The sequence below is a fragment of the Mustela lutreola genome, chromosome 1 (assembly GCF_030435805.1).
Source record: "Mustela lutreola isolate mMusLut2 chromosome 1, mMusLut2.pri, whole genome shotgun sequence".
Classification (NCBI taxonomy): domain Eukaryota; kingdom Metazoa; phylum Chordata; class Mammalia; order Carnivora; family Mustelidae; genus Mustela; species Mustela lutreola.
The window spans coordinates 251,273,513-251,289,762 of record NC_081290.1 but is presented as its reverse complement, the minus strand read 5'-3'; the positions used below and the strand labels follow the sequence as shown (position 1 = coordinate 251,289,762).

The 16,250-nt window shown below is 37.6% G+C and overlaps 1 protein-coding gene across 1 annotated transcript in view; it reads right to left on the bottom strand.

The window, feature by feature from the left end:
- The window catches only part of SLC17A6 (solute carrier family 17 member 6), a 42,028-nt gene that overhangs the window by 11,540 nt on the left and 14,238 nt on the right, over positions 1–16,250 (bottom strand). The window contains exons 4-7 of the mRNA XM_059138432.1: positions 7,402–7,516; positions 6,255–6,342; positions 5,653–5,739; positions 2,092–2,234 (exon numbers count right to left, since the gene is read on the bottom strand). Of these exons, the coding sequence (XP_058994415.1) occupies positions 2,092–2,234; positions 5,653–5,739; positions 6,255–6,342; positions 7,402–7,516 (433 nt within the window). The remainder of the gene's footprint in view (positions 1–2,091; positions 2,235–5,652; positions 5,740–6,254; positions 6,343–7,401; positions 7,517–16,250) is intronic.

Sequence of the window (16,250 nt, the reverse complement as noted above, 5' to 3'; positions counted from 1 at the left end):
GAAGATAATGCCAGATAAATATATTTATTTCACAGAAAATGAAAATTGTTCAATACAGGGATGTCAGCATTGTGGTGTTATGTTAGTGTAAGAAGTAACTTCAGAATATTATTAAAAGTAAATAACTTTTTCCTGCTGGGAAAGTGTTTCTATTATTCGTATCTGGATCATCTCTACTAAGAAATTTATTCTTCAGGTTGTAAAACACTTCATCAAATATGAGATAGAAGCATCTAATTTTATATCTTATAAAATTGTTTGGGGTCATAGGAGGGCTTATAGTATCCTGATAACAGTCTACTTACTGACCCGGCTGCTTGCTTCACATGTGTGTATGGCTTACAAAAATGAAGCAAGTTGTTCACTTATGATTGATGTGTTTTTCTGTATACAGGTTAAATTTAATTTTTTTTTTAGAAAAAATATTTAAAAGGTATTACAGTCAGCTGCAATGTGCACTTCTTAATTAGATACAGACTCCAAAGAAATAGCCACAAAGGACATATGATAATAGACTAGATATTCGAATTTGGACTGGGTATTAGAAATCGGAATATGATCTAGGTATTAGGTAATGTTAGGGAATTATTCTTCATTGTTTAGATATAATAATAGTACTTAATTGTGAAGAAGAATTTTTGTTTTCTAGAGATGCATGTGAAGTATTTGTGCTAAAATTTCAAAGGAAATGAGTTCTCATTTCCTTTGAAATCATTCAGCAATAAGAAAAGTGAAATAAATAAGGCAAAGTGTTGACAACACTGGCATGTCTGCAGTGCTATTACTATTCTCTCTGTTTTGCTGTATATGGAAATTTTCACAATAAAAATTTCAAAATAACCGTAGGTACAATGACCAAAATATAATTAATTTTTAATTTTGATTTGAAGCTATAGGAAAGTATCAAACTTCAGTAAGAAGTGGAATATTATGTTTGGAAAAAATACTATGTTTGGAAAATATTATATAAATGGACCATTTGTCCATTTACAGATGGAAACAGGCAGGAGGAAGTTCTATGCCAGTCCAGAGTGCAAGAATTTGTTTTTAAGTACTGAAGTTTCACTTCTGAATGATATCCAGTATGGGATTTTTCTTATTCATTAAAGGCCTCAACAATAGTGGGTGATAGATAGACCTTTTTTACCTAGGCTGGAATGTCAAAGACAGACCTCCTCTTATAATGAAGTAGAGAATTACAGCTGGACTGAAACTTAATTAGAAAGAGGGGAGGAGACTTCAAAAGAAAGAGAAGTATAATTTATAGGAGACACTGGTTCTCTACCTTCCAGCTCTCAGCATAAGGAAATTGAGTTACTGTTTAGGTGCTGAATTTCTGAGGCTGTCTAAATACATTAGTTTTGCTTCCCAATTTTTAATAGTAACAAATGGGTATTAATTAATATTTATGATATATTAATGTCACACAGACTAAAAGATTTGCATTATTGATACAGAGCTGCATTTTCTCTCTCCACAGAGCCCATGCAAGAAATCAAATTAGAATCAGAAAAGGGGTCGATGTTATATTTTTTATGATACTTTATCTTCATAAAAATAATCCTGAAAATAAGACTTTATCAATAACAATATTATATTACATTAAAAATATTTTTATGTCAGCTATTACTGACCTACTAATGATTTTGGATTTCTTTAACCACTTATAGTATAAATTCACATGTGTAAAACCTAGATTTAGACAATTCAATACACAAAAAATAGCCCTTTTCATGATTGTGTTGGGTGATCTGGCATTTCCTACGATCTGAAATTAACAAATATTTGTTGAATTTGTTTAAATTATGAGCTATTTGAACATTTATAAAAACTTATTTAGGTTTACAGTCATTGCCATAGTCCAGGGAAAATTTGAAAATCATTAAGAAAGATAAAGAAAAAAAAAAGAATTATAGATGGGGGAAGTAACAATTATTCCTAAGTCAGAAAGTATGGATGGAAGAAAGAAAACAATCGTGATTGACACCAAATTGGTTTTGTTGAATAGGGACTCAGAAAGTGGTTTGGTTGGTCAAAGGGAGGTGAGATGAAGAATAAAAACAGGAATGTACACCATAATAAAGTCCTTACTTCCATTGCACCTAAAAGATTTGCACTCTCTCCAATGCTTTCTTCAATGTACCTACGTTCTTCATCTGTAATAGTAGGATGCTTTGCAGGACTCTCATAAGACACCAAAAGCCAAAACATGTACCAGACCATTCCAAAGCTTCCTGCAAGGAAGGGGTCAGAAGAAGAAAATCAAAAGTCTATCATAAATACCCCCATTTAACTATCATTTGCTGGAATAAAACTGTAGGAATCTCATGATAAACCCATTCTCTAGGATGGGAATTGGAGTTTATGCTTCTCCAATTCAGTTCTTCTCATGTTAATGCCACTAAACTCCAAGCTTCCTGAAGGCTGGTCCTGTAGTTTTATCTCTTTGTCTCCAATAAGGCTGAGACACAGCATTGGATAATTATTGAATAGTGTGGTTTGGGATATGTTCAGACATCCAATGAACATTTACTGACTTTACTATTCCAGGCACTCTGCTAAGTGAGAGAAACATGGTGAACAAGACAGAATTCCTGTCTTCAAAGAATTTTATAAGGGAGGATTTTTTTTTTTTTATTTGCCTTCCTTGGCTATATTAGAGTGGTCTGTATTTCCACAAAAACAGAAGTACTCATTTCCCTTTCTTGTTAGCACTTCCAGATCTAGTAAAGAGATTATTAAATAAAATCTAGATTATTTTAGCTCGGGTGGCTACCATTCATAAAAAAGGCAGGGGGGTGCGGGACTTCTGTAATTAATGTAGTATCATTTAACACTTTATGTGACGATGTACCACTATTATTTTTAGTACATAATATTACCTATTGGTCGCTCTGGGCAAATGAAAGCTATAAACTCTAACACAAAAGACTGTTTACAATTTTTTTGCATCCTTTTCTTTATTTAACACTCCATTAAAACATGCCCTTACTGTCAAATGTAAATCTAAAGTATTAATAAAAGAAAGTATTTCAAGTGATTCATTCCGGTTTCCCAGAGGCTAGTCATGTCATTTTTGGCTTCTACTGTTCTTTATCCCTTGGGTAACAGTCTAAATGCTCCTGATCTCTATAATACTTTTTTCTTGCTTGTTCAATCTCTAAGAATTATTTCTTAATACCACAGATTTTCACGGGCCATGCTCCTTTTCGTTACCAAACATGACAGCAAACACAAATGGGAGTTAGATGGTGTGTGAAAATTTGGTATAGTATAGTGGTTATGGAATATGGCTCTCCCAGATTCAAATCCTGGCTGTGTCTCTTACTAGTAACATGCTCCGATCAATGACTGACTCTCTGTGGACCTCCACTCTAAAACGAGACAATTTCTTTTCTATGAGATTGTGGCAAAGTACAGTTAAAGGAGATAATGCATGAAGCAACTAGCATGGTGAATGGCACAAAATAAGCACTCAATAAATGAAAGCTCTTGTAATCCAGTAGTAATTATCATCACTGCCAACTGAATGCATCTGAAGTGCCGGACATTCAGCTAATTGCTATATATGCATTATCTTCCTTTAACATAAGGCACTATACAGGTCTTATCTTATTAATTTTTGAAATATTAATATTGAACACGAGGCTCAAAGACCTAATTTTTGTTATACACAGTAACTAAGCGAGTACTATGGGGCTGTGATATTTTCAGATTATCTAATATTTAAACGTTGTATCATTCAATGATAGCTATTAAAAGAGATACAACTTGAAATAATGAGATTGATTTTCATGAGTGCTTTGTGTAAATTAATATTCTTTAAAAAAAAAAAGATTTATTTATTTTGAGAGAGAGAGAGCATGTGCACGTGCCAGGCACATGAGCAGGGGAAGGGGCAGAGGAAGGGTGGGGGAAGCAGAGTCCGCCCTGAGCAGGAAGCCTGAGGCTGCTGATCTCATGACCTTGAGACAGTGACATGTGCCAAAACCAAGAGTGGGATGCTTCATCGACTGAGCCACCCAGACACCCCTGGAAATTAATATACTTACTTTACAGTCACATCATATTTTCAATCACGTAATGGATTCAATTAAGGGACAAATCAGAAGATTTAATGTCCGGGCATCCCAACTTGTACTATATACCCTATACACATTTGCTTTCAACTTCTTTGAATTATGGACTCTAAAATCTAATGAAAGATATGGATTAAAATCTAAGAAAAACATCTCCCCAGGAAAAAAAATGTACAAAGGTATGCATGGCTTGTCCTTTAGGACGTTCATGAATCTAAAACCTATCTATGGCTTTTGAACCAGAATAAGAGCTCCTGCTATAAAGCATATTTAATAATATTCTGCAAACATAAGAATTTGCTCTGATGAGAACATTTTGAAATGGGGGTGGATCATGCTGAATTTGGAAGCAGCCATATACTGTTCAGTTCTACCTCATGATGTCCTTAATATTTCACATTCTCCTGCCCATGTCCAAAGATGGTATTAATCAATGACATCATGGGACGCCTGGGTGGCTCAGTTGTTTAAGCCTCTGCCTTCAGCTTAGGTCATGATTCCAGGGTCCTGGAATCGACTCCCATATCGGGCTCCTTGCTCAGTGGGGAGCGTGCCTCCCACTCTGCCCGCTTGGGCTTTCTCTCTCTCTCTCACTCTTTGACAAATAAATAAATAAAATCTTTAAAAAAAAATCAGTGACATCAGTTGGAATCCAGCTCTCTTATATTTCTTTTTTCTCATGGCAAAAAAAAAAAAAAAAAAAAAAAAAAAACAGTCTCCTAAAGAGAGACTCTATAGAGAGACTCTATCCTAAAGAGAGACTCAAGTGATAAGCTTTCTGGTTCTAGTTAGAAAGTGAACAAAAAGGGACTTTAGACTTAAGACTTCTTGTCCTTTTTTATTTCTGTCTGAGGGCTTCATCTCATTTCATCCTGGAGTAACAAGGACTAAAATGTGAGGTTGCCGCAGGAGACTGTTAATAATTTGTCGCAAAAGTGAACTGTTGCCTTAGCACTGCTATCCCCTGCCAGCTTCCCATCCCTGTTCAGTCTTGAGGAGGCAGAGTCAGCCGAGAAAACAGCAGCAAAGAAAGAGAAGTATGTGCTGCCTAGCTCTTTCCTCTTAACTGGCTTTGAATCAAGAACTAATTTATTTTTTTCCATAATCAAGGACAATATATGAAATATTTCATAAAGTTTCCACCAACAATGTACTTGTATTTTTAAAACAATAAATAACAAGGTAGGGAGAATCATAATGATAGAACATTATCCTTAATCTTCTCAAAATATGAGGAAAGGATTCTTTTTTTTTTTTTTTTTAAGATTTTATTTATTTATTTGACAGAGAGAAATCACAAGTAGATGGAGAGGCAGGCAGAGAGAGAGAGAGAGAGGGAAGCAGGCTCCCTGCTGAGCAGAGAGCCCGATGCGGGACTCGATCCCAGGACCCTAAGATCATGACCTGAGCCGAAGGCAGCGGCTTAACCCACTGAGCCACCCAGGCGCCCCGAGGAAAGGATTCTTAATGGAAAAAAAAATGTGAGTGAATGCAGTAGTATATTCAGTGATCTACCTCACCATTTTAGTTTACACCCATGTCTTTCAACTTTACTGTGTAGTATGCAACATACCATAGACATAGAATACTGAAGACCAACCAGTATACTGCACAAGAATACCAGCTAAAGGCATTGCAATTACAGCTCCAGCATATGAACCTAAAATAAAAGGAAGAATGGGAGATAGGTAAGTGAAAGAAATAGGAATTCTTGACTTCATCTCATGTCTCTTGGTAGACTGTCACAAACACTCTTGCACACTCAGGTGCATGTACACTCATACCTCTCTATCTCCAAATACATATATATGTCTATATATATAGCCAGTGACACAGGACTACATAAGCAGATGTGACCTACTTATCCCAAGACACAAAAGATATCTAAAAATAATAACACTATAATAAAAAAATAAATTTAAAAGACTATTACAAAAATTATTCATGAATATATTGGAAAACTTAGATAAAATGGATGAACCCAGAGGAAACAGAGGATTTAAGAAGATTAAAAAGAATTAAAGAAATTGAAATGGTGGTCAAAAACCTTTCCTCATGTACATACACACACACACCCTCCAAATGATTTTAGAGGTGAGCTTTATCCCCTTCCAGGTCTTAACCAAGTTGTTCCTGAACTTTTACCCACCATAACTGTCTGCATGCAGGACTCACCGCAAAAGGAAGTTGTTGCCAATCTACTCCTCTCTAGAGGAGGAGCCCATTTACTCCATATCCCATGACATGCTGGGTAGGTGACACCCTGTGGTGGGGAAGATGTATATCACCATTAAAGGGTCACTGAAAAACAAGCACATTCCCTTCTCTGACATTGTCTCCGCAGAATGGGCCCAAGGCATTAGGAAAAACTGCTACTCATAGATCTTTGCTTATTCCCTAAAATTCCACTTTTAAAATTTTCAGTCCACATTGGGTAAGACATGGCTTTCTTTTTAGTGACCTGTCCAAATTCTCCGTGCCCTTCGAGTCTTCCTTCTACCTCTGTCCCTTCTGATGAAGGCAAAAGAAAAGACCCTCTATTACTCCATTCATCTGGAACTCTGAATAGTTTAAGAAATGTGGGAGGCCTTTTTGTGAGGCATTAAACACAGTGATTCCCAAATATAAGGAATCCATACAGAGGAAGCTAAAGCTAGATCCGTGAAGCTCACACTTCCCGAAAGTAGTGTCTAGAACATAAGACTTATAAAATAATTACTCATTTTATACATTTTTATCCTACCAATCTTCTCTTTCTTTTTGGAGAGAATGGAGAATGTTTTCAGTGCTTAACACTTTATCTGATTTATCTACTCCCACTATATTTCAGGAGAAGAGAAGAGCAATAGGTAGGCCAATCTGAAGTTTTTAAAAGTCAATCATTAGAGTTACATTCCCAAAGAATATAATCAATGAAATATTTTAGTGAAAACTCAAATCGTGATTCAAGTCCAACAAGGATTTGGTATAAATCTCCCAAAAAGTATTAATTCAGGGTTGTCACCAGCAAAGGACAGACTCAAAAATTTTCCTTACAACACATTAACCAAAGTGCCTGTTCTTCTCCCCCACCCCCAGTCAAATAGGCACTAAACATTTCTTTAACACCACTTAATTCTAGAGAAGGGGAGGCAAACAGTCACAGTCGTACTTTAGCATTAATTAAACACAAAATATCTGTATATCTAAATTTTCCAATTTTTGAAGCATAGTATGTAGACACAACCTTATAAAATGTTCATTTGTAGATGGAGTCCAAGATAATCTGCTGGTTCTGATTAACACGCCAACCTTAAGAGGGCGCCCTCCTGGGGTTCCATACCTCAACAAGCCCCTGCAGTATCCGGACAAAGATGACACACCCATAATGCACTCTGGCTGCTGATGGGATTAGCATATTCAGAGTAGAGGTAAGAAGTATGGCAGCTCCAAAAACCCTGAAAAAGAGCAGGAGTTAACGGCTCTAAATTTCTCAGGTCAGGTTAAAGGCAATTTTAAGGTAGGGTTTTTTTTGTTTTGTTTTGTTTTGTTTTGTTTTTTTCCTGAAAGAAATATATTCTTTACTTGGTAAGTTAGTTACTACAAATAGTACTTGGACTATCTTGAAATGTTACATTATTGAAGCACAAGAAATAAAAGATTCAATAAATCCAGTTATATGTACTTATATTTATTTTCTTTATAGATCTAATTACAAATTGCAAATATTAGGACACCTGGGTGGCTCAGTTAAGACTCTGCCTTCCGCTCAGGTCATGATCTCAGGGCCTGGGATTCAGTCCAGGGAGCCTGCTTCTCCCTCTCCCTGCCACTCCTCCTGGCTTGAGCTCTGTGTCTCTCTCTGACAAATAAATAAATAAAATCTTAAACAAACAAACAAAAAAACAAATTGCAAATATTTATCAAATCATTGTTGATAGTTTGGGTTGATATCTCAGTCTACAATGTAAGCTGCTTTGGGGTGAGACCTTGTTTTTCAAGTCTACTGTTATACCCCTAATACAACACAGTGCCTGACACATAGCAGATACTCATTAAAAAGTTGCCAAAAAAAGCAACAAACGCCTGAATGGAGCTATATCTCACATTATACAACTGTTTGAGACTTCCCTAGAAGCTGCATGTACATAAAAATCTAATGAATGCAATTATATTTTAAATGCCCTAAGAAATCTCATGATCAGATCCAACAGCACAAGTATTGGTAATGAAAATAACTATTATTTAATATACATATATATTTTATTTCCCTTTTGTGTATGTAAGTGGGGGTACTGTCTGAGGCATACCTCTAGCTACACACAACAATTCAGAAAAGAATTGCTCAAAATTCAGTGCTCATACCTTCCTCCACCTGTAAGCAAAAATTCCACTTTGTTCTTAAAAAAATCTTCCATAATGTTCATACTAAGTAAGGAAAATATTCCCTTTAGGGAAGTTTAGGAACTTTAGAAATACCGTCTTGTGGAGAAGTTTGGGGACACACTATCTCTAATGAGCTAAGCTGTGTGTCCTCTGCACATTTTCTCCAGCTGAACATTGAGCCTTGAATTCAGTGAAGATTGTTGCCTCACAGAAGCTCCGATTCTTCCAGCGGGTCCATTTAAGTGTAAGAGTTAAACAGCGAAGTTTCTGAAAGGGGCCTTGATTGTTATTTTTTTTTTTTAAGATTTTATTTATTTATTCGACAGACAGAGATCACAAGTAGGCAGAGAGGCAGGCAGAGAGAGAGGGGAAAGCAGGCTCCCCGCTGAACAGAGAGCCTAATGCTGGGTTCTATCCCAGGACCCTGAGACCATGACCTGAGCCAAAGGCAGAGGCTTTAACCCATTGAGCCACCCAGGCGCCCCGGGGCCTTGATCATTATTAATCAGCTACAGAAATCTGAGAAATGACTGTGAAGGCTGAAAGGGATCAGCTGTTTTCCTATGAATCATAGACCAGGTCAAATACTTTTGTTTACTTGATGTAACCCAATATCCGCCTGTCCTCAGTGGCTTCTCACCACTGAGGTCGACACTCAGGAGGTAAATATCCTGGTCCATTCTGCCTCTGTGCTGTTTGCTGAATAGGTATCTTTAGGCTTGAGTCAAAGAATAACCTATTTCCTAAATGTGTCACAAAATAGAAACTTCCAATTTCTAAAAATGATTACTCCCATCACGACGCCACACACCCAGTGACGTTAACTTTTTTTCAGAAAAAGAAAGGCAAGGTTCCGTAACCTGTCTTTATAAATAAGAACTCAAGATTGTTATAAAAATTGACTTAAAATGCATTTTTATGAATCATTGCTTCTACGTCGAAAGAATTTTCACCTCTCTTAAAAATGCAATCTGTATGTTCTTGTACGCAAACCCCAGGACACTTTGGAGGTCTCCTTTAATAGGAGAAAGTGTATGGGGCATGTTTCCTGGACCTAGTGGTGAATGGTGCACGTTCCCAAAGCTGGTGAGATGAACATACGTCTCTACTGTTCTGCAAGTGCAGTGTTACCCGTGTAACGGAGAGGATGAAAGCAGAAAGGGCAAATGACATTGGAGTTTTGGTCGTATGGGTAGGCTGCCTGGTACTGCCAAACTCGTGCTGACTACATTTTCTGTTGATGAATCCCATGTTGCTAATGGGATCCTCGATAAGAAAAGACACTGACTCTGCTTCAGGCTTTAAGGATAATGAGAACCAGAGCTACATAAAGCTTCAGGATTTTTGAAAGTGTTTCTATGAGGTATGCGCCCGCCCCATTTAGCCCTTCAGAAGAATCCCTCTAAACTGTTGTCCATGAACCAGCTGCATCAGAATTCCCTGGAGAGCTTATTAACAATGCAGATTTTTCACACCAGAGGTCCAAATCAGACTCTGCTGGGAGTGAAGTCTGAAAATCTGTGTTCTAATAAAAAACCCAGGTGATAATTTTGCATGCTCAGATTTGAGGGGGAAAAAAAAAAACCCAAAGGTTTATATCTAGTTTTATCTAATATGTGTGTCATGACATTTATTTTCTATGAATATAACTTTCAACCATCACTTTCTCTGAAAGGTTTTAAAATCGTGCATTTGACAGAGGGAGATGAATTTTACTCATTCTGCAGCTCCAGGTTTCTCAACCTCTATTCAACTTTATTTCAGGATGGCTAATTCTTGGTTGTGGGATGTTGTCCTGGGCATTGTACATCTAGAGGCTTTTCCGTGTTAGAAGCCAGTAGCATTTGCCCTCAAGCTGTAACAACCAAAAACATCCACAAAAATTGAGAAAGGTCCCTTGGGCGACAAAATCATCCATCAGTAGAACTGAATCAATTATAAACTGTTCGTTGAGTGCCCACTAGAGTTGGACCTCAATCTAGTAAGTGCTTCTTCAACTTGCTAGACCCCATGCTAACAGCTCACATGCCATAAAATCCACAGCCACTTCACAACCCAGTGAGATGGATATGATTCATACATCCATTTCATAGATGAAGAAACTAAGCCTGAGATAAGTGAAAACACTTGCACAAGTTGTTCTTCAGTTCCAAGTAGAAGAACCCTGGTTCAAATCTAACTCCAAAGCCAGTGGGGTTTACTACTAGAGTTTTCATCTGATTATGCACAAATGCAGTTAGTAATACATTTCAAGATTCTAACTTTAAATTTAAATAATAGTTCTGACAGAGCTATTTGAACTCACCCTACTATTGCTGAAAGAAAACCCCAATAGATCCGTTTCAAAGTTCATTTTCCACTCCTGCTCTGGATGGTGTTTCTAATTATATAATCTTGTGACATATCTAAATGCTTCCTACTTTTAAGTTCTTAAATTCTTTTAATTATCCCTTTTTTCATTATTAGTTACTATTGGATCATAAAAACTCATTGGCTTTTTTTTCTATTTAAAAATGAAATCCCTCAGACTTTTTAGAACCTCATCTTCTTTTTAAAATCTCATATCATTGTTATCCAACTCAATACCCAGATAATTAAAATTCTGATTATCCAATTCTTGCCCAGTATGGGAAGCCTTCACACTTTTTCTTGCTGTGCTACACACAGCCAAAATTAAAGCAGCCACTTCATTCAACATTCATTTATGCATTCACACTCCAACTCTTTGTGAGACTATATTTAGAGTAGGGTATGGTGCTGAGGAGGAATACGGAACTAAAACTTGCCAAGCACTTACTATACACACTCCACCTACATTAATTCATGTAATCCTCGTAACTACTCTCTGAGCCACACAGTCATCTCGGTGTACAAATAGGAAACTGGAGACAATGACTGTGCAAGACAAAAGCAAGAAGTAAAGCGGAAACTGGAATCCAGGACTCTGAGACATGAAAATCTGTGCTCTTTCACTGGTATGATGCTATTAGGCACTCAGGAGAAAGATAAAGATGGTCCTGGGTGTAGTAGGAGAAAGGAAGGGAGAGACAAGTGCCAGGAGACAACTTAAGCCAAAGGTCATAAGAGGAGTACAAATGAAAAGCCAGAGAAGGGATTCCCTCCCATTCCAGCTGGGATGATCAAGAAGCAAGCCCGTCCCAAGGATACTTTCACCTTGGGTCTTGGAAGATGAACGTTAAAAAAAAAAAAAGAAAAAATAAGGAAGAAGTTCCAAAAAGAGGAAATGGATCAGCAAAGGTTCAAAAATGGAAGAGATTTCATTCTATATTAGAGACTAGGTCAGTATTTAAAATGCCTGGACATGGTAGTACCTGGTACCCCGAGTAAGAGAAGTAGGCCATTGAGAGTGAGATTATGAACAAGGAAGGTGTGAGGAGGGTGTGAGGAAATACAGATTAAACAAAGAGGGGAGGAGCAGAGTCTGTAATTTCGTGGCATCCTGGAGACGATGCAACTTGGAGTGATTGTAGAGGGTAAACAATGATGAAGCCCTTAAGATGAAGTAATCACAAAGCTTACTAGAATTAAGGGGAGAGGGGTCTGGAGCCCAAGGAGACAGAAAGTGATCAGGATCCATGTAAATTTTGGTGAGATGCTGGCTTTCAGATGAGCAAGGCACCAAAGTCATTAATGGTGGTCGAGGTGGGGGAAGTGACATAGATATGGTACAGAAATTTTCATAAGACCATTGTTTCATCGCTCAATAATTGTGTGACTGGAAAGTTAGTTAACTTCTCTAGGCTTCTGATTCCTTGCCTAGAAAAACGGCAGAGCCATGTAATGATCAAGAGTCTAAGGCTAGGCTGCTGGGCTTTGAAGTTCATTTCTGTTATCTATTACTTGAGTGATTACGAGCAGTTATTTAACTAACCATGCTTCATTCCTTGTCTGTAAAATGGGGCTATTAGCAGAACCTATGTGTTATTATAAATAAAGCATCTAGAAGAATGCCTGGGATAGCCTACGCATTTAAATGGTGTTAGGATCTGTACAATGGTGCTATTCATCTATTATACATCATAGGATTGCTGTAAGACTAAAAATGATGCACTTCAAAGGCACCTGCACATAAAAATAAATCCATAAATGTGATTCAGTCAATTAGGAATAATAATAAATCACCAATGGTTATTGAACTGTTAGCATATGTCAGTCACTGTTCTAGATTCTCATTTTAAGCTAATAATAGTATCAGCATGCAGCTACTGCTGTCCTTATTTCATAGGTAGAATAACTAAGTGCAAGTGAGTTTAAATATCTTGCTACAGTCACATGGATACTAAGTGGAGAATTGTGGTTTGTATTGACTTGGTCTGGCTATAGATCCTAGATGCTTATCTGCTAAGCTCTAGTCTACTATAATGGCAGCAGAACTAGTACTCATACAGTGCCATCAGCAGCAGATAAAAATGGCAACCTTTTGGGAAAACAAAAACATGTTGAATAATCAATGATAGCAGCAATGAGGAGTGAAAAAAAAAAAAAAAAAGGATTCTTCTCCTATCCTAGGTTTCAAAGTAGTTTATTTGTGAAGCTTATATAGGGAGAGTTTTGTCTTTTTATGAGCAAAGTCTAGCTTTCAAAAGAGAAACGGAAGAAATCAAAGTAAGTATGGAATACAAGTTCTAGAATATAACATAGTTCAGTACAGGGATGTTCAGATTTCATCATTCACAATCATCATCTGCAGGGGCTTGTTCAAACACAGATTGCTGCGTGCCAGAACTTCTTGCTCAGGAGGTTTGTGGGGCCTGCAAATATGCATTTCTCACCAGTTTCCAGATGATGCTGGTATTACTTTTTCTGACTTGGGAATCTTTGGTTTAGCAGTACTATGCTAGATATTCCCCCAGGACATCACAGAAAGGACAGAGCTGGGGCAGGACTGGGGACAACCCTAAAATGGGCAGTGGTAGACATAGCTGGAAAAGGGGATTTACCTTTATTTATAGAAGGGAAGGGGAAGAATGGAATGGAAACTCCTGCTAAAAGGTGCAATATCCCTTACAAAGCACAAATTATAATTAGATGGTTGGATCAAGATCCAAAGTGAGGCTCTCTGGCCTAATTTCGACTGCCTTCACTGGCCAAATTGCCTGAGCAGCTGCCATATTTCTCCTGGGGACATATAAACAGCATACTATAATATTAAGACTAAAAGTTGTGGTTATGGTATGTGAATTCAAATTCCAGCACTAATTTCTTTCTAAGTATAATGTTGGGCAAGTTGTTATTACTTAAATTCTCTAAGCCTTACTTTTTTTCCATTTGTAAAATGGAAATAATAAGTTTTCATACTTCAAAGGACTATCATGAAGATTAAATGAGTCAGTTATGAAAGGGACAGTACCTGGTTCAAAGTAAGTGTTGTATAAATATCGGCTATCATTATACAGGAATTTCCCAATAGTCATTAGAGTTTTCAGAGAGTTCTTATTCTTTGCCCTTTTGTTTTCCCAGCATGCTTTTGCCCTGGTTAAATAGTATTGCTTCTTTTTTTTTTAAATTTATTTATTATTTGACTGACAGAGATCACAAGTAGGCTGAGGGACAGGCAGAGAGAGAGAGAGAGAGAGGAGGAAGCAGGCTCCCTGCTAAAGGCAGAGGCTTTAACCCACTGAGCCACCTATGTGCCCTAATAGTGTTGCTTCTATAACAACAGATTCAGAGTTGTTCATGTCATCTTGAAATTCTAGCAGCTTAGGGGCACTTGGGTGGCTCAGTCAGTTAAGCTTCTGGCTTTGGCTCATGTCATGACCCCAGGGTTCTTGAATCCAGCCCGGTGTTCCTATTCTGTGAGGAGTCTGCTTGTCCCTCTCTCTCTGCCCTTATCCCCAATGTGTGTTCTCTCTCGCTCAGTATCTCAAATAAATAAATAAATAACAATCTTAAAAAAAATAAAATAAAAGAAATGCGATCAGTGTAAAGTGCATGAAGACATAGAGTAAAATTTCTATGTCCCATTCTGAAGGCATACTGAGTGTACTGAACTGCATCAGGCTCTCAATCTGTGCCTCCACAAGCCATCTAAAATATCTGGCAGATAACAAAAGATTTCTTAAAAATGTAAAGCCTTGTCCAAATGAATTATGTGTGTCTTGGTGTTTGGTACACTGCCACCCTTATCCCTAATACCTACTCACCACACACACACACACACACACACACACACACACACAGCTCTTTTTTTGGCCAATCTTTTCTCTCAGATATCCTTCAAGCAACTGTAGATTTCTTTTATAAGACTTAATTCAAGGGCTCATTCCCCCCTACCCCCCAGCATGATTTGTGGGGAACACAGTCCAGGTCTTTATTTCACTTCTTCAAACCCCATGATGCTTACAGAATGCCTTATACATGATATGCTCTTAAGAAATGACCACCCAGGGGCACCTGGGTGGCTTGGTCAATTAAGTGTCTGCCTTCAGCTCAGGTCATGATCTCAGGGTCCTGGGATCGAGTCCTGCATAGGGATCTCTGCTCAGCAAAGAGTCTGCTTCTCCTTCTCCTGCTCTCCCTGCTTGTGTGTGTCCTCCCCCTCTCTCTCTTTCTCTGTCAAATACATAAATAAAATATTTTTAAAAAATGACCACCCAGTTACTTTTGTATGAAGACTTTAGAGCAGTTTAACTTCCCTTCCTGAGGTATATGTGGGTTAGAACAGATCTTTCTTCTTCGAATCTTTATTACCCTGACATCCTTTTCAATCAATTGACCATTTCCTTGTTCTTGCGCTTTTAGTGGGGATAAACTACTGTTCTGGGTATCCTACTAATCCTAGGTAGCTGAGTTACTCTCATAAAATAACTAGAGGATGGCAGCCATGGACCAGAATGTAGAGTGTTCCTGTGAATAAATCCTCACTTGAGAGAGTTACTGAGTTCAAGTACTTGGCCCGGTCTGACCTCATCTTTGCCTTCCTAACAACACTACAGAATCTCTGAAAACCCACTGCCATCACAGTCTCTGTTTACCCCAGCATCCTCATCAGCCTTTGAAACCACAGTCTCTAAAGCTCTGCATTCAAAATTAAATTAGGTGGTAATGCTTCAGAGATGACATATTTCCTCTGAAAGAATCCCACCATTTATTAATTTTTAATGTCCTCATCATGATATTGTATTACGCTTGACAGTCATAGTTTTGTTTGGCCTGATGTCAACAAAAACAAACAAACAAACAACAGACAGACATAAGCATTGAATATGTTTTTGATTATCTAGGTAGAAGGAAATAGATTATATACTACGAAACATTTACAGTTCTTGTGAGTTTCATTATCTCTAGCACTGGTTCCAACATTGACACATAATTGCATTTCATAGCACTGTGGCTCTGAAAGCAATCTCCACATAATAGGTTTCCAAGTTTATCCTGATTAGAAGGCTTGTCTAAAAACCAAAATCATGCAAAAAATATTATAAATTATTCTACATTCATGTTCTTTCCTATGAGCCTAACCCAGCACTAATTAATATAGTGAATTTTTAAAGGGATTGTAAAATAAATATTTTTTTTAAAAAGATTTTATTTATTTGACAGAGAGAGAGCTCACAAATAGGCAGAGAGGCAAGCAGAGAGAGAGGGGGGAAGCAGGTTCTCCACTGAGCAGAGCCCGACATGGGGCTCGATCTCAGGACCCCGAGACCATGACCTGAGCTGAAGGCAGAGGCTTAACCCACTGAGCCACCCAGGGGCCCCTAAAATAAATATTCTAAAGAACACATAGAAAGTTATTCCATAGGAGAAATGTGTTTAGTGAAGAAGCACATCCTTTGAAATCAG